The 20,093-nt window shown below is 32.1% G+C and overlaps 1 protein-coding gene and 1 long non-coding RNA gene across 2 annotated transcripts in view; both read left to right on the top strand.

The window, feature by feature from the left end:
- Positions 1-1,706: 1,706 nt before the first annotated feature.
- Positions 1,707-15,217, top strand: LOC146997492 (uncharacterized). The gene is made up of 2 exons (XR_015040588.1): positions 1,707-1,829; positions 14,980-15,217. It is a non-coding gene; the product is annotated as an uncharacterized LOC146997492 (long non-coding RNA).
- A 1,395-nt stretch (positions 15,218-16,612) lies between these two features.
- The window catches only part of LOC118195993 (integrin alpha-PS1-like), a 227,786-nt gene continuing 224,305 nt past the window's right edge, over positions 16,613-20,093 (top strand). Inside the window, exon 1 of the mRNA XM_035367351.2 lies at positions 16,613-16,894. Within this exon, the coding sequence (XP_035223242.1) occupies positions 16,635-16,894 (260 nt within the window). The 5' untranslated portion in view covers positions 16,613-16,634. The remainder of the gene's footprint in view (positions 16,895-20,093) is intronic.

Raw genomic sequence — 20,093 nt, 5'->3', positions numbered from 1 at the left:
GAATGCTACGGGCATTCCAAGTCATGATAGAAATGGGAACTTTCGTTGGTCTAGTTTGACCCATTATCTATAGTAGTAGAAGTATTTTTCTCTTGGTTATTATCTTTTATTTCTTTGACTTGTTGCGAGATTTGAAATCCCGCATTTTTTATTACGGAAACTAGTTCCGCAAGGTCCGTGAAAACTTGTTTAGCTTCACTCAATATATCAGAGTATAGGCCTGTGGAGAGCGCCTGTGAATAGGATTTATTTTCAATCACCCTACTGGGGAAATTGATTGGTTTCTCAGATTTTCTTTTGGGGAACTTCTCACACCCCCTGAAACTGGAAGTGTGGGAACCCCCGCAATTGGCACAGACTGGAGGCTTGTCATTGTTATTTTTATCAGGGCATTCATTAACAAAATGTCCTTTGCCACATCTGACACATTTGGGTGCATAATTGCAACCCGCTTGTGTATGATTAAACCCCTGGCAACGAAAACATTGCAGGGGTCCTTGTCGACCTAAATACTCTTTGATCTTAATTTTCATGTGACACAGAAATCTCTCATTCTCTCAAAGGGATTTATGATTATTGCAAGTTCTTCATATGCCGACAAATTAAAAATAAAAGTGGTGGAGAAAATTTTAAGAGCAATTCTATATATTATCAGGTAGCTATCTTATAAGGTTTTTTTTTTTTTTTTTTCTTCCTCCTTTGTACATGCCTTCGTGGTGTAACAGTAACACACTCGGCGTGTATTCGAGAGGTCCAGGTTCGAGTCCCAACGAGGGCATTGCTCATTTTTCACTTCTCCAGCATCAAAAACCCCTAATGACTCTACAGTAGCCCCCGAAAAAAGAGGTGGATGATGATTCTTCACCACCAGGATTTGGCGATTGGGTCTTCTTATTCCCAGTCGTCCTTTAAAAGAGGATTTTCTCCCTTCTTTCTGCATGCCTTCGTGGTGGAAGAGAAGCACACTCGGCGCGTATTCGAGAGGTCCAGGTTCGAGTCCCGGCGAGAGCATTGCTCATTTTTTCTACTTCAAAAATAACCTAATGTCTCTACAGTCCGATACCCAGTTTTCAAATATGAAATGCCTTCTCTTTACCTACAGTACCATCAACAAAGACAGTACAACTGCATCAAGACAAAGGAAGTAGCCACGCATCAAAATGCACTGTTAACGTCCTGGGGGTGAATGAAACAAGAAACGGGTATCAAGCCCTTACCTTTCACTCACATCTCTACTCAATAATCTGATATATGACCCATGGATTTTCGCCCTTTTGGACTTTTAAAAATTGTTCAAATGTCTACTTACAGCCCTCCTTGGACTTTGGAAAACTATTTAAGAGGAATCGGATAAAATACCTTTTCCGACATTACAAAAGGCTCTATTGTTTTTGAAATTACGATGTAGGAATGTAATGAAGAATAAAGGTTAGCAAACAGAACATTTAAAACAACAAAAAATTAGGTAAAATGCTTCTGTAAATGCAAGGAAAATCGTCTAAAAAATGTGTAAACGACCTCTGAATTATAAACAGCTACTATTTTAGGAAGAAAGGGGTGGTACCCAAATTCAAATGAAGGATATGTAAAGTTTAGGATTATGTATCCTTAGATTGCCAATAGATGGCGGTAGTGTTTGTAAAAAGAACATGGACCTTATAAGAAATAGACTAACCCAATTGCGTTTTCTTCCTTGTCTGGCGCGTTCCCGGCTGTCACCTTGATCGCATCCGGAGGAGTGGGGACAACTTCCAGAAATTAGCAATGGTTGGGTATTGCAGCGCGTACAATTGTCACGAAAAAGCTGGTGGTAGTGCCTCATTTCACAAGTAAGAATTTTTAAATATTTTTATTTTTGACACTGAGATTGCTTTTTAAATACTTAGCATGTTTTTCAAGCATAATTAACGTTCTAAATAATTATAAAGCTGTTGCATGCTTTCAGGCTTGTATATATTTTTAGCTTTTCCTATGATGTAAGCGAATTTGTAACTTCTTCTTTTAGAAAATAATATTTTAAATCTGAACTAACAGAAAAATTCAACCAAGTAATTTTCTCTTACAATTACTAAAACTATAACTAATACTAAACTATAGCTAAATACTAAAATGCCTAAAAATGAATTTTTGAAAGTTTTTCTTTAAAATTTATAATTTTTTGCTGCTTTTTTTAAATTATAGGTAAATTTTAATTCCTAGCATTATAACTAATCAAAAATAAGAATATTTAAGAACGAAAAGTATACATCTTATATAGCTGGTTTTGTTGTTAAAAGCTTAGCTTATAAAGTAAAATGTAATATCTGTTTCTCAGCTTTAGTTTCAACAGAACCATATGATGGTTTGCTAGGTTTCAAATATTATAAATCTGGATGTAAAAGTTTGACTTCTCCTTCCAGATGATCTGCAGAAATGCAGAAATAATTTTTAGGCAGACTGAAAAGAAGTTTAAATTGAATTAAAAAAATATTATAAATTTCATGACTCTAAAAGTCTTAAAAAGCGTAGGAACACATATACTTCCTTCTCTTCAAGACCATATTTATGATGATGATCCAGATAAAAACCACCTGATTAAATTAATTAAAGCAATGATATTTCAATATTTAAAAATCAGAATGCATCATGCAGTTGCATGTTACAATGAATCTAAACAGAGAGAAAATATTCGAAGCAGATTTACTAAATTAATTTTATTTAAGCATCAACGTCTGTTTCTCTTCTTCTCTCTCTCTAAATATATATATATATATAGGTGTGTGTATTTACATTAATAGATAAATAGATATAATCTTGTTTTCACAAATATTTGAAATAAAAAGTGAAGTAAGCGAATTTTTCAATGCAACAAATATCCTAAATTGTTTACTTCATACATATGTATTTATGGATGTATAGTCATTCTGCTTAAAGTATTTACAGGTATATAAAATTACAAGGTTACTTTAGGCGCATTAATAAAAATTTAAGATTGGACATATAATATCTTGTATTTTATAGTAAATATTTTTTTAAATTTATTTCTAGTTCCGCATAAGATTTTTTTATTTACTGTGATTTTTTTTTTAATTTTTCATTACACTCAGAAATGTTTATGCTCCGAATTTTATGAGTTTATTAATATTGTCATAAATGATCATCTTTTAATACCATAATAATTTTCAAAACAGAAAAAATAAATAAAACAATCCTTGGTTGCTATAAACATTTGAAATGATAATAAATATTTGCTACTACTGCCTGAAAATGTTCATAAAATTAAAAAAAAATTAACAAATCTTGTTTAATTTTACCTTATTTATTTCATACCATTAGGTACTATCAATCTTACTTAATTTTACTTTATTTGTAGCAAAAGTAAATTCATAAATTTTTTGTTTAGAGTTTTTACCGTTTTATGAAAGTAATGATATTTAGACAAGAATTACGCTTATGCTCAAAATGCAGTAAAAAAATACTCAAAATGCACTAAAAAGTGGTTTCATGAGATATATAAAATCTTATTAGCAAAAACCGTGATTTTTATTATCTCATCATTTATACAACGTATCACATTTAATAATTAAAAAGAGTTATGTGATGCAAACGCCATATGTTTCAATGTTACGATAAACTAAATCGCCCCTACTCTCTCTTTTCGACATGTGTGTGACGCCCACTGGGTTAGTCTATTTCTTATAAGGTCCATGAAAAAGAAACCGTGATGTCATAATTATGTATATGTATCAGTTCGTCTTTGGTGTTCGTCAATAAACGTTGCGTGGAATAACGCTCCTCTGTTTATTACTTTACATTCGATCCAGTCTGATTATTAGAGACTTACACATATTTTGTTCAGGATAAAAAAGACTATTAGCAGTTAAAATCAGAAGCTTGCTTTACATACTTTATATCTTACATATACATATATGTATATGAAGTTTTAGAAAATATCAAAAGGCTGTAATTTCCATTTTATCTCGAAATGCACTTTCTTTTTAATTCACTTTTAGTTAAAGCCCAACTTAATAATGTCACAATTAAAATCACTATTATAATTTTGCTTTAATTCAACAAGATGAATTTTTGAATGAAAGCAGTACTCAAAAGTCATGCACAGCTCTTAACGATACACATTGGTATAATGTAAATTGAACATCAAGCAGAAATAAACAGGTTTTATAAATTTGTCTCCATCCATATAACAGTGTGAATTACGCAACTGGGCTCCAGCTAACCAATTGGTGATTGACTCAAGGAAAGCATATATCACGAGTACCAATTCAGTAACAAGCAAAAAATAAATAATAAAAATAAAAAATAATTGAAATAAATAAATAAAATATAATTACAAGTAATTACAAATAAGTAAGTAAGTAATAAAAAATAATAAAATTAAATAAAAAAATAAATAAATTATATTGCGTCCAAAAGGGCGCTTTTTTTCATTTACGGGCGCATACATGTTTCGACACCATTTGGGCTACACATATTTAAAAACAGCACATCTTTAGAATTTCCGATGAGTAATAATTCTGATAGCGTCTCGCGTTCTGGAGATAAAAATGTTTTTTCCCTACACTGTTGCCTCTACTCGCTTTGAAATTGTTGAGTTTTTAATAAAAAATTCGCTAAAGTTTTACAAAATATCAAATAGACAATAAAACGAATTCTGGCTTTCAGGTGTCCGTCTTCGGGTGGAGAATATGTTATTGGAAATTTGATGACTCTAAGTACCGTTTTTTTTTTTTTTTTTTTTTTTTTTTCACAATGCGAGAAACATACGTACATTCACGCTGATTTTTCATTATTTAAATATAATACAGGGCGATAATATTTGGTGGCAACAGCTAGAAAAGTGATACGTCGCATTTAAGCGAATCGATTCAAAATGCCGTTTCGAGACTAAAAGCCCTTCTGGACTAACGCCGCTAAAAACGAATACTGAAGTACCATCAATTGTCGGTCATTTACAGATTGTTTTCTCACCTTACACCAGTCATGGGGCCAGTTATACAATCTTACAGTATATAGAAATAAAACCCAAAACATATTCATTCTGTCTTTATTTTCCTGTAATAACATTCGCGCATATAAGCTAAGCGCATATATCCTTAAAAAAGCACAGTATTTACAGTAAATACATAATTGTAATGTATTTGCGAGCTGCGTAAAATAACTTCAGGGAAATAAATCATATAATTCATTACAAGAAGAAAACTTCAAAGACTTGAATACACTCGTTTATTGAATAAGCAATAGAACATGAGATTTTAATATTCATATAAGTGCAAAAACGTGCTCACTTGTTGAAAGAGCCCTGTCATTTGAACTGTTGTCATAAATTACCGATAATAAGAACCGTTTTTCAATGACTGCTGCATTCTGAACTCATTTCGTACTTTCATAATTGCGGTACTTAAAAGCAGTCAATAAACTAGTTGTTTGAAGAAAGATGTCACGCTGAGAAAACGAGTGAGGATGCATAAATATGAAGTCAAACAGCTGCTAATACAGCAAATAAGACATTTGACCTACTGCGCGCTTAATTCTCGTCAACCTAAGCATGTGGTTAGGGCAATAGAGTCATTCGGCGTACAGGGTGACCACCCAAGAAATATATTTCGTACTAACTTTATAAGGTATTTCTCACGCCTTCTTAGCGTGCCTTCGTGGTGTAGTGGTCTGCATGCTGGGCGCGTATTCAAAAGGTCCGTGGTTCGATTCCCGGCGAAAGCGTTGCTAATTTTTTATCTTTCCTGCTTCAAAAATACCTAATGTCTGTACAACTTACTCAAGAAAAAAGTACTAGGTCTGGGGGGACTGAAAGCTTTCATATTTTATATTACGCCCAAAGGTGTTTTTTTTTAAACCCCTTCGCGCCGACTGTCACGTATACGTGCCAGCAACAAACACACTTACCTACCGGCCGACACGCAGGCGTGGCAGAGGATTGTTCCGTTCTCTACCGACTGTCACGTATTTGTGCCAGTACTTTGGAACGTTTTTCAAACTATAATTTCTGCCACAAGATGGCACTGTATGTCCATATGGTTTCAGATACATGTACATTAGACCTTCTACTCGAAATTTAGAGTACCATGACTCACATACACGTGTTTTTGATCATATAAACAAACGGGGAAATAAATGTTTCCGAATGGCGTGATTTATGACGTCTCTTTAAATCGCACTTTATTCGCACGTGGTAGTTGTTTACTGTAAGTAGAGAAGTTTTATTTGCTCTAAATCGTTGGGTATTTCGGTTTGCAGTTCAGTTTTTAGAAAATAATTAGATCTTGTTAGACGTGAATTCTTTGTTTTTACCGTTGCAATGTCGAAGCGTCGAAAATGTTTAACAGAGCATGAAATAGCAGAAATGATGCAAAATATTTCAGATATTGATTCTGAAATTCTGATATTGATTCTAAAAGATTAACTGAAAGACATTTTCCAAAACTTTGTTCAGAAGAGACTGATAAGAAAATGAGACGACGATGCTTCGTTTGTTCACATTCCCGGAAAAATCCTCCAAAACGGCAAATGAGTTATTACGAGTGCAAGGAATGTAACGTAGGACTGTGTGTAGATCCCTGTTTTCAAATTTTTCATACGAAAAGAGAATTTTAAGTAATATATTTAGTTTTCAGATGTATAATGCTAAAAGTCATAAAATGGTGAGTAATTAAAATAAAATGTGTAAAATATGCATTTAAACAAGAAATAAGGTAATTAAAGTATACATATATAAAAATATCTTAAGCATAAGCATATAAAAAGCATAAGCCGTTTAAATACTCTATAGAGCATTATTAAACAATGCGTTGATACTTCGGAAATTTCATGGATTTAGCCTTAGTAGCAAAAACCCTGGAGAGACGCTCGCGTAAGACACTGCCGGCCTCAGCGATAAGCGCGCGTTTCCGCTACCCGGCTCGAAGGGGTTAATATATATATATATATTGCTGTTGAACTGAATTTTACGGTTGAAGTGCGAAGAACGTGATATTTAATAAATAAAGGTAACACACAAAATGTTAAGAAAACGCCCATTTGAACGTAATTTAAAATCTGAAACCTTTCAGATTTTATTTTTATATTTGCTTTTGTTTATTTAAATATTGCTTCTTCTTATCATAAATAAACTCAACGTAAAAGTACCAGAAAAATGTCACTATTCGCCTCATTATAGTTATCTGTCTATTAAATTGCACTTGGTTTACATATGCTCTCAGAATTTAAATGATATTGTAGATTAATTCGCAACAACATTAATCATTTATTTGTTTGCATTAAATTTAATTTAAATCAACTTTAAATTTGCTTTTAATTCGCTTTTTACGAATAGAGAAGGTTTGTTAAATTATATAATATTTAGTCATTTAATTTATATATATTATAATTATATTTAATTTGTATTTATTATTAATATATATATATATATTTAGTCATTTAATTTTATTATTTACATGTAGATATTTTAGTTTCTTTCCATAAAGAAATTTCCTTTAATTATTATGGCCCACCAGCGGCCGAGCGGTAAAGTCGCTGAACACTGGTAGTTCGGTCCGAGGTTCGAATCCCGCGAACGGGCTGGCTGCATGGGTGTTTTCGTGGTTTTCCCCATGCGTAACGTGTATACGAGCGAGTTTCCCTTAGAAAGTCCTCCACGAAGGCATCCCTCCTCTTAGGCAGATAGCCCTAGTGTGCTTTGCCATAATTAAATACACCACACACACACCTTTAATTATTATGGTAATTAATATATATGCATATTCTTATATTTGTCATTATTTTATTTATATTTATTCTTATATTTGCCATTATTTTATTAAATATTTGTCATTATTTTTAGCAGATTTTTATCAAACTAGCTGCTGTTAAAATAGTTATAAAAAAGAAAATATATATAAGGATTTTAAAAAGACCAACTAGTATAATATATCATGAATTAAATGCATATAAATTAATCAGATTTAAAAGTTAAAAAAATATTCAAATCGCTTAATTTATTTAAATCGCTTAATTTTCTGGTGAAAAACAGATGGATTAAATATGAAAAATTTATTATTAGGCTTTGCCGAATAGCAAGCAACACACTGGCGCGGGGAAGATAAATATATTTATTTCCGGCAATAGCAACACGATGCTTTTAAACAGCTGTTTGTTGATTAAACCTGAAATAAAAATATCTTACACTTTGCCGAATGGCAACACATTGGCGAGTGGAAGATAAAAGTAATTTGTTTCGAATAATGAAAAAACACATCGATATTAGATCCTTGAGTTTGTTATGAAAAATTCATCATATTCGCACAAAATATAAATAAATAATTCAAAGTTTGAATATGTTTGAATATATATTCAAAGTGTGTTTGAGTGGAGGACGAAGTGTGTTCAAAATTTTGTCTGTCTAGTTGTCGCCGTGTTTCCGCGATACGAGGAACATGCATGCATACACACAAAGTTCTTCACTATTTAAATATAGAAAAAAAATTGCACAATCTGACGAATGTTTTAATATTTTCTTTGTCAAAAGAGGTCATTCATCAAGTTGTTGTTGACTTTTTATTTTATTTTTATTCATTGTAATCGATGAAAATATTTTTCTGGTTACTGCTGACGAGCAGACGAAACGCAATTTAGCTTTAATTAATTAATATTTCTAAATTAGAAAACATTTGTTTTCCTGCAGCAGGTTTATTTCAAAAATGTTGCTTCCCAATCCTGAATCCTTGGCTTCCTTTTCAGTGTTCCTACAGTCTTTAACAAATGCGATACTCTATTAAGATCTTTATAGCTTTTTATTCGGCAAAAATGTGAAATTTAAAGCAAACGGCATTATAATGTGAGAACAATTTGGTCTACACACTTCAGAATTTAGTGTCTCTTTGAAATTTATTGTTTAGGAAACATGACCATGTTATTTATTTTTTTGGAAACACTATATCTAGAAACTGAGTTGGATTTATCTTTTAGTTGGTGTGATATGTTTTAAGATTTCATAAAATACTTTACGATCATTTTTATTTCATTTCCTACGCTAAAATTAGAAAATGAAGACAGCAGAATATTTAGATAAAAGATGCAATCTAAATTTAGGTTTCTATTATTTCTGATAGGGTGAATATCAAGAGAAAATGTGTTTTAAAGATTTTGTAGTGTAGTTAAAAGTTTAAACTTATTTAGTTTGTTAAAAACGATCTTCAACTGCACTCCAGATAACGTGCAAATTCCAAAAATTATTATTATTATTTTTTTTTTATTATTATTCAAAAGACTGAAAAAAACTAGATCTGATTGCAAACATAATACAACACTAAAAACGTACTAGATGTAGTGTGAATGAACTAGAAGTAGTCACCTGGTATAAGTTCAGGAGGATGTCAAAAATCTCTTTAGTATAATCACATATGAATCCAAGAGTTTTATTTGATACAGAACAAGTCTGCCGTTTTGTAACAGAAATCTCAACTGTAACTGTAACATTTAAACCTGCGGAAGCTTTTTTTTTTCCCTGCGGGCAGCAAGACTTGGCTGGTGCAAAACAAGACATCTGTCTACTTTGTCTGTCTGTCTAACTTTTAATCTGCTTTCAGTGTTTTAACAAATGAAACATTAAATTTTCCTTCGTTTCATATGCTGTTGAAGTTATATTCTTATGCAGAAGATAAAATTGAAAATATCTATTCATTATTTATAGCGGGTACTAAGTTGTTACGTCGCATACTCATTTACACAGTCAAAGAAGAAAAACAAAAACGTCTGTTCAGTTCTTTCACAAATCTAGAAAAGAACTTATCAGTCGTTTCAAGTAAAATCTAGTGAGGCTTGTTTCCAACTATTTGGAAAAAACGCTTGTAATTGATTTCTTATTTCATTCTCCTCTTATTCTTTGAGTTTCAGTTGGTAAACAAAGGAGGCAAAATGCTGTTTAAATTAATATTATTAAATTAGTAAACATTCAGTCGCGTATTTAAGCATAAAGCAGAAACTTTTGATATAGGATCTAATAAATTTATATGTTTTCACACTTGGTTAAGAACGTAGATGAAAAAATATTAATTATTATTAATATTAATAATTATTATCAAACATTTTGATATATCTAATTGCTTCTTCCTGGAACTTCATTCTTGTCTAAATTCAATGCGAAATTTTTTCACTCTCATTCCTAACTATGAGGTGTATAAATAAAGTAGTGAGATTGTTTTTTTATAATTTTTTATTAATTAAAATTACAGTATCCAATAGTCTTCTTCAAAGAAATCACCTTGAGGAGCACTGGAGACGATTTTTTCTACTCTTCGTAACAATGCTGGAGCTCGGCTACGGATGCTTTCAAGTGTATCAAAATGACATATTTGGAGGTGGGTTTCCAATCTCGGGAGAAGAAAAGAAGACACGTGGACGTATATTGGGAGAATAAGGGAACGGAGAAGCCACAGTTTTTATTCCAAGAACTGATTAATTGAAAATCCAGTGTGACAAGGCGCATTGTCGTGATGCAGTACCCAGATGGTTGGTCTCACTCACATGACCCTTTTTCGAAGTCTTTCAAGTGTTTTTCGGTAAAAGTGTTGGTTAACCGTTTAGTCTGGAGGCAAAAACTCTTTGTGAACGACTCCTTCGCTATCGAAAAAGCAAATAAGCATGCTTTTGATCTTCAACTTGTTCATTCTTGTTTTTTCGGTCTTGGTGAGTTTAAAATTGTCTATTCCTGGCTCAAGCCATGGTAAGCATAGTAAGCGGAATGGTAGGCATCAGGAAAACGATCATGAATTAAAAAAATAGAGAGCCAGTAGTGTTAATAACCTACGGAAGCAGAAACTAACGCTGCTTACCGTAGCTCTTTCCACCATTTTTACTTTCTTGTACGAAGTAAAAAGGAAGTATTGTAATCGCGAAAAGTTTCAGGCAGCATATTTCAACGAAAATATCCATTTTGACCGCTATCGAATGCTATTTAACGATGTTTTTGCGTGATATCTGTACGTAAGGACAGAATAAAATACTCTTTTCCTTCAAAAAAAATTATAAAACTGCTTTAAAATGAATTCTGAAGAGAATTTTTCGTGGCGTCTGTACGAACGTATGTACGTATCTCGCATAACTCAAAAACGAGTAGCCTCAGAACGTTGAAATTTTGTATATAGGGCTGCTATAACATGTAGATGTGCACCTCGTATTTTTGTTGCAATTGGCCGCACCGAACGTATATAAATATATTTATATATATATCCACTCTGTTACCCGGCTCAGTGATCTCAGTTTCTTTACTCTTATATGTTTGTAATTTGTACATTTTTTGCTTTAAAAATGATTATATTATGTTGTTTTTATCTTCCGGTTAAGGTTTTTATGCCTTTAGTAAATCTGTATGCGATATTTTTAGAATTATCAATAATTTTAAAGTTGTCTAAGTGCCGCTAAGCCTTTTTTTGATGGCGGCCATTGATGTTTACATTTGAAACAGGAGACTAGTGGATTTGTAGCCAATCTAGAGAAACTTAGCTTCGCAACAACAAATATAACGCCTTCATTTATTATTGCGAATTAAATCATGCTTAATCCTTTCTGGAATTTCTTCGAGGAAATAAGCGTTTAAGATTTAGTTCATAATTTTTAATAGAGATATTTTGAATTTTTATGTATTTTTGCCTTCTCGCGAAGTGAGAACTGAATTAATTGAATGAGAAATACTCAATCGTCTGTGAAAAACTGTTTCTTTTTTGTTTTGTTTGCTTAATTTCTTTTATACATCGTTCTAGCTTTGTTATAGTATTTGAATAGAACATGTGGCAACGATTAGATAATTCTATTCTTTAAATGATGTAAATTTTGTGCATTATGTGTTATAATATGAACGAAATATATACGTTAACTGTTATATAATTATTGGATTATATAACAGTTAACTTAGTTTCCGTTATATAATTATTATATAAGTCAACTGTTATATAATTATTAATACTGTTAAGTGAATCTAGCGCTAGAGTGTCGCTATGGTAAACAAATACTAGAGTGAATTTTAAAGAGTGCATTTATTCTATTGTGGTTTATGCGCTGTAGGCGAAGTAGATTTAATTCAATCCAATAAGTTTAAATGAAATGCAAGAAAAAATGCGTATAATTTAATATTCCAATACAAGGAAGTCATGTGGTGTGTACACATCAGATTTTTTATTCTTTGTGAATAGTAATAAATTATATTGTTTTGCTAAGGTGTTTGTTAAATTAAAAGCCAAATGATTGGATTTATGAGTGGATGTGACAGAATCATTTCGTTAGCCGTCCACCGCGAAGAAGAAGATTCTACTGACAGTCTCGCGCGCGCTGGAGATAAAAATGTTTTATTCCCTGCAGTGTTGCCACTGCTCGCTGTGAAACTGTCGAGTGTTTTAATCAAAAATTCGTTAAAATTTTACAAAATACGTAATAGACAATAAAACAAATTCCAAATTTGGCTTCTTTCTAATTAATTTTTTAACTCTATATGCCATATAAATATATATATATATTTATTGAAAATAAGGGAATTTTATTTTTAGCCCAGAAGGCATTTTGCGTTGATTCACTATACGCGTTGTTTCACTTTTCAAATTGTTGTCACCAAATACTATCGCCCTGTATTATATTTGAAGAAATTAAATAATGAAGAATCTGCATAAATGTCGTATGCTTCTCACATTGTGATAAAACAACGGTTCCTAGAGCCATCCAATTTTGAATAACGTACGTGTCCACCTGAATATGGTCATCTGGAAGCGCAATTTAGAATATAGAATTTGATTTATTATCTATTTCATATTTTGTAAAGCTTTTAATTAAGAAACTCAACGATTCCAAAGCGAGCAATTTATCTCCAGGACGCGAGAGTGTAATATATTTAAAGATATGCTCTTTTTAAATTATTTTACGATATTGCTGTTGAATTGAATTTTATGGTTTAAGTGCGAAGAACATGATATTTAATAAATAAAGGTAACATACGAAACGTTAAAAAAACTCTTGTTTGGGCGTAATATAAAGTCTAAAAGCTTTTTTTTTTTTTTTTTTTTTGTTGTTGTTGTTGTTGTTTATTCTGGTGGGTTTTTTTTAATGAACAAAGATTATAATTTGGAAAATGGATAAAATCATAATCCGTTCACGGTTAATCGGGAACTGTCTATATTAACGGCCACATTATTGATAATAAAAAGGATATTATTATCAATAATATGTATCATACTGCGGCCGTTAATGTAGACAGTTCCCGACTAACCGTGAGTAAATCAAGTTTTTCATGTAGAATGGTGTAAAAATTATTACTACAAACCGTCAGCGTAAAAGAAAACTGTCCACGGAAAATACAAGGAGAATAAAATGTATGGGACATCAGCAGTGATAACAAATAGTGTTATAATATTTGGAAGTTGATTTTATCCACAGCACCACCCAGTTTAATTGAACGTAATATGAAATACATAAACAATAAAAAACAAAATATTCTAATCCATTATTTTCAATCCTGTATTATTTTAAAAGAAATAAAATGAAGGAGAATGTATATGAATGTAGGTATGTTTCTCGCATGATGAAAAAACGACGGTACTTAGAACCATCAAGTTTTGAATAACGTAATCCTCCACCCGAACATGGGTACCTGGAAGCCCGAATTTTGAACTTAAATTTTGTAAAATTTTTATTTTTAAATTTTGTAAAACTTTAACGAATTTTTGATTAACAAACTCAACGATTTCAAAGCAAGCCATGGCAACACTGTACAGGGGGTTGGTGGAAGATATTTCCAACGCGAGATTGTGTATCGGAAATTCTAAAGATATATTGTTTTTAAATATTTTGTGATATTGCTGTTGAATTGAATTTTATGGTTAAGTGCGAAGAATATGATATTTAATAAATAAAGGTAACATACGAAACATTAAAAAAACGCCCCTTCGGGCGTAATATAAAATCTGGAGGCTTTCAGATTTTCTTGATTTTGTTAATATTATTATTATTTAACTTAATGTAAATAATAATAATATTAACAAAATCAACAATAAATATATATATAATGTATTTTGAATGCTGATTGAATTTACGTAACCAAATGAACTTGATCGAAAACATTAAAACTTGCCATTAAACTGCTCGAAAATAGAAGTGAATTCTTAACAAGATCCAAAAGTTCAGACTTTGACTTTGGTGTTTTTGACTTGTGTGTTATGCAGTTTTAGCTTTATGTGCTTGCTAGTTACGGCACCCACAGGCTGCTGTATATTCTTCTTTTAGACATCGCGGCGTTTTCCGACCAGACGGTATAATGGATAGGTAAACCTATTGCGATACCGCAGGGTCCGGGTTCGAATCCTGAAGAAGGCATGGCTGTAATAGTCCGCCTTCTTCACAGTAAAAATGGCCACCGCTTCCGGCTGGCCGGCCTCAGTAATGGGCAAGCCTAAGTCGGCTAAGCATCCTTTATCGTCATAAAGATGGCTTACTCTATTTTTAATTTTAAAATTTATCCTGGTGAAAAAGATTTAAGTGCCATTTTATTCCTTATAATTAATTCAAACCGAGGAATAAGTTATCGAAAGTGCAGAGGAATTTCATAGTTTTAGGAAAGGTATCGTTCAATCATAGATTATATTCAGTTGTACATAAAGTATATTTCGACTGTAGCAGAGATCATAAAGACGTTATTGAAATCACGTGACCCAAAAGGGCTGAAGGTATCATGTGTAAGCATCATTAAACCAACAGAAACATTTCCTTATTTGTATTCATCAAATACAGCGATGACCACTAAGATTCACCGCTTATAGTAAATACGAAGTGCCATCAACAAGGACAGAAGATAACAAAATTAATGAAAAAAAATTCTAAAATCATCTAGCAAATATATATTTTTTAATATCAGGTAATTAACAAGAATAACACGAAGTTTATGCTTGAAAGTAACTTCTGAAAGTAACTGTTATTTCTGCGAGTATTAAATAAATGCTCTCTTTCTAGGATGACCACTTCTGCAGAAGACCAAAATCATTTGGAATTGGAAGTAGCCGTTTCGGGAGGGGAATGGGACTATTCCCATGGCCGTTCCGCCGTCCGGACGTTTCGCCATTAAGACATATTTTTCTTTACGCGACTATATTATATCTTGTCGTATTATATTAAGTTGATTTAAATTAATAACTCTGTTTAGTTTCATAATTTAATTTAATAAACATTTTATATAAAATCATATCTAAAATGTTTTTGTGTACAGTTTTATACAAATACACCGTTACACATGACATATTAATTTTAAGAGAGTAAGTTGCTGACGAGATTCCAAAGTAATTGCGTTTTCCATTCAGATTTCATAAAAATGGGAATTTCCTGCTTGTATGAGTTGCTTCTATGAATTAACCGATTAAAATTTCAAGAAATTTTGATAAATCATGTAAACATTGTACCCGCATAATTTTAAAATCGGTAGTATAACTTCTGTTATATCAGAAGTTTAGCCCCAGTTCTCTTTTGATACTGATATAATTTTCCACCGAACTATGTGCAATTTCTTTATATCTCATACTTGTAAATAACTATATATATATATATATATATATATATTAAAAGCAACCTTTATTAAGTCTACAAAAGGTTATAAGATTTCTCCTGCTTTTCTAGCGTGCCTTCGTGGTGTAGTGGTTCTGCACATTGGGCCGGTATCCAGAGGTCCGTGGTTCGATTCCCGGTGAAGGCGGTTGCTAATTTTTCATCTCTCCGGCTTTTCCAATTAACCTAATGTCTCTACAGTGGCGCCCGAACTAAAAGGGTGGTGGGTGATGATTTCTCCCCACCCAGGACTTGGCGATTGGGTCCCATAACAATCCCAGTCGCCCTTTAAAAGAGGGAGTATATAAGGTATTTCTCCCGCCTTTCTAGCGTGCCTTCGTGGTGTAGTGGTTCTGCACACTAGGCCGGTATCCAGAGTTCCATGGTTCGATTCCCGGCGAAGGCGGTTGCTAATTTTTCATCTGTCCGGCTTTTCCAATTAACCTAATGTCTCTACAAGGTAAACAGAATTATTAAACTAAATACATTTAATACGAGTATAATACGGCAAGATAAAGTACAGTCATGTAAAGAAAAATATGTCTTGACGGCGAAACGGCAGCGATGAAATAGTGACGGCGAAAAGTCCTAGACCCTAGAGAGGGTATGTTGATTTAAATTAGTAATTTGGAAAATTTCATTACTTCAAAAAAATTAGTAACAAGAAAAAAATCTGTGATTTTAAGATTTCGTCGATTCTCGGATGTGCCACTTTCTTCGCAGCGTCTATATAATACGCTTTAGAATCGAAGAAATTTGGTATTTTCAGGAATTCTTGATTCTTACCTTACTTCTCAAATTCCTAAAAAATCCAAAAATAATTTAACCCGTGTGTGTAGGTCCACGTTTTTCTTATTGTTGTCTATCCAGCAACATTGTCTTTCCTAGCCATTCAGCCGATCATCCGTTGTTTTATCTTGTATCAACTATCCTCAGTGAATTGAAAAAAGTTTTCCGGTGATTATTTTCCGTCGCCACTTGGCGCCGAATACGCGCGCCCAGAGAAAAAAAGTAAAAGAGAGGAGAAAGCTGCTAGCAGCAACCCTTAGTTTTGTTCATAAGCTTGCCACATGCGTTTGTACGGAAGGTGCTGGCACAGTATGGCAGCGGTTGGAAGGCATGTGGTTTCGTGTTGTGCGGCTTTTCGAATGACCCGGTCCGAAATGTTCCTTCAACTTTACCTGTTGTGCACCTTACTGTGTGTGGCTAACGCATTCAACTTGGAACCGAGGTTGCCGGTGTTGAAACTGGGCGAACGGGGAACATATTTTGGATATTCAGTTGCCGAACATCAAATTCTAGACTCACAGAATGCCGTACGGGAACATGTGTGAGTTTTGGTTTTTCCTTATTATGAATAATAAGTGGATTCGTTGCTGCTAATTTAACGTTTTTAGGTTATGCAATCACTGTTTTCTATTACTTTTTTAAAAAATAACTTGTAGGTTAGTGTAGTAAAGATTTTTTATGTATTTATTATTATTTTTACAGTTTAAGGAATTATTTTAGTGAGCGCTTAAGGCATGTGGAATATTTGTGTTATTTTCGTCTTTTTAAGAAATGAAAGTTGAACATTTTTTACGAAGATTGGAAAAAGTATATTATAGGATGATTTTGCATTTTTAAAACCATACGGTACCTTCCTTAAAGAAAAGGAATTTATTATTATTATAGGAGGATATGGGTTCCTTATACATTAATGTGTAAATAAATTTTCTTTGGTATGGACACCAAATTTTTACATATTACATCTTGCCGTATGCCCATTCGCAAAATCCGTGCCGAATGTATTTTAATGCGTAGAATAAGAATGTTATTAACCGGATTTAGTTGTGAAAACAATACCATCGTTTTTGTAAAATCCGTTTCGAATGTATTTAATACGTAGAATAAGAATGTTATTAACCGCATTTAGTTGTGAAATGTTATTAAACGCATTTAGTTGTGAAAACAATACCATCGTTTTTGTAAAGTCCGTGTGGAATGTATTTTAGTACGTGGAATAAGAATGTTATTAACCGGATTTAGTTGTGAACACAATACGATCGTTTGTGTAAGGAAAAAAAAAATAAACTGTTGCTAAACGGTTAAAAGAAAGTAGTTTCATTTCATTTCAGCTACTTATTTTCATTATATTTGCAATTCTTCTTTAAATTAAAATTTATTCATTAAATCCTGTGTTGGGCACTAATTTTTTAAAGTTACGTTCAAAATTTCTCTTACAGTAGTAATTTGTTAATTAAATTTTGTTTCAGACTTTTTAAAATTCTGTTCGAAAACTTACATATAATTTAATAAACTTCATTATGATACTTTGAAATTCTGCTTTACTCCCCCCAGCGAAATTATGTTTGATTTTTCCACTCAAAAATATATTTATTTACTGTAGATTTTTGATCAGTGACTTCTGAAATTACATTTTACTTCAGTGAACTGTGTCATTGAACTCATAGATCCTTTGACATATCTGTTGTTCTTGTTACTATTGTTATTATTATTACTAATTTACTTTTCTTCGTTCAAAAGCGGCGGAACGGAAAAAATTTAGAAAATCTTTTTTTTCTATTGTTTTAAACGACATATTTGCGGCAAACAACTTCCCCCCCCCCATTTTTTTTTTTTTTTTTTAAACCTTATTTTTTGAACATGACGGGTATTCGCCAAACGATTTCTAAAACCAGCGTCAGTTTAAACTTGCATTGTAGGAGGCAGTAAATGAATGAAGTGTAGATATGCATTCAACAATAATAAGGTGTTAGTTATGTGTAACTACTTCATAACTCATTTGTTAATGATAATAATTAATATTATTATTCAGTTATTAATAATCCAGTAAAAATAATTTATTAGTTATCTAACGTTGCTAAAAAAAATCTGCGAATTAAATAATAAAAATTAATTATTTGGTTAGAGAAGACTTTGAGCACACATTGAAGAACTATTATATGATTTATTTTGCTATTTAAAAATTTCTTCGATATTAGCATCAATGTATTCGTTTTAAAATAGAAATTGTGAATGTGGCCTACTTTTACAAAACGGTTTGTATTTAATGCATTCTACAGTAGTTTATTTAAGAGAATAACAACTATTTAGTTTTGGGTGTTGTACGGGTAATTCAATTTTTGTTACCGGTGCGAGTGTGGAGCTACTATCCTCTGTCGTACTACCTACAAAAAATTTTAAAGTTTTAGGTGCTGAATAAAATTTATATTTTCCCCTTTTTAGTAAGCCGTATAGTAAACAAATGAGAAATTATTTTGAATGAAAATGTAATAAGAAAGCTCTTAAAATTTCCTTTGACCGTTATTTCTTTTTAGCAAAAAATTCATTAGAAAATTTTGATGTATCCGAAAAAAAGAAGTGTAGCAAGTATTAAAAATATGTTCTCGATATTAAAGTCCGATTTGAATTAAAAGTATTTTTTAATATGAGCTACACTTATCCATAATATCTTATAATGTAATTTACACGGGCAAATATTATCTGCACTACAAATGGTTAATTCCCCCTTGGAGTGAATTTCATAGTTTCTGGAGGGAAGAATGCATCAGCGTTTTATTTACTTATTACGTTTAAAAAAAGCCCCATTGGGCGTAAGATCTGAAGGCTTTCAGAATTTTTTTTTTTTTTTTTTTTTTAAAAATTTATTTTATATTTTTCCCGCCCAGCACTTGATCGCTGCATCGCGCGCACGAGAGGGAGAAGTATTTCCCTCTCAAGAAAAGTTTGAGGAGCCTTGAAATTAACAAATTCGTGCATATATTAACCGTATGTCCTGTACCGGTATGGTGACATATGTATTATCATCAATCAAAACTCCCTCACCTCACTGTCTGACACGCGGACGTTGTTAAATTCCTCACCGGAATCGAAACGGAAGGAAAGTATCCGGACTAACTGGAACCGCATCAAATCTAGATATCAAGGGTGGAAAAAAAAAGAAGCCGAAGATAATTTGGCTTGTCTCTCTCTCTCTCTCTCTTTTTTTTTTTTTTTTTTTTAACTGTACTTCAAAAGAATGTATATTTTCTACAGTGCAATTGAAGGAATTTGATTTTTTAGTTTATTTCTACGAAATGTACAGTTAAAACGAATATATTATTCGTCATTCTGACAAAAATCAAACAATGGAATTATTAGTCCAAATAGGCTATTAGTCTCGAAACGGGGTTTTGCGTCGTCCACTATAAACAGGCTTTATCACTTTTCATATTGATGTCATCAAATATTATGAATTTACTCAATGCTAAATAGAAAAGTGCAGCATCGGATTTTTCAGCACAGTAGGGTATCTTTAGATTTTCATGTTATACAAAAAATATCTGATGTATACACAACATGACTTACTTCCTGGTACGGAATATTAAATTATACGCATTTTTTCTTGCATTTCATTTAAACTTGTTGGATTGAATTAAATCAACCTCGATAGCGCATAAACCACAATAGAATAAATGCACTCTTTAAAATTCACTATATTTGCACTTAACAGCGTCATATTTCGTTCAAATTATAACTCAGAATGC

The sequence above is a fragment of the Stegodyphus dumicola genome, chromosome 4, assembly GCF_044657685.1.
Source record: "Stegodyphus dumicola isolate Sdum_Otavi_A_Nest chromosome 4, ASM4465768v1".
Taxonomy (NCBI): domain Eukaryota; kingdom Metazoa; phylum Arthropoda; class Arachnida; order Araneae; family Eresidae; genus Stegodyphus; species Stegodyphus dumicola.
The sequence above is the reverse complement of the archived record's forward strand: the minus strand, read 5'-3'. Positions and strand labels throughout refer to the sequence as shown.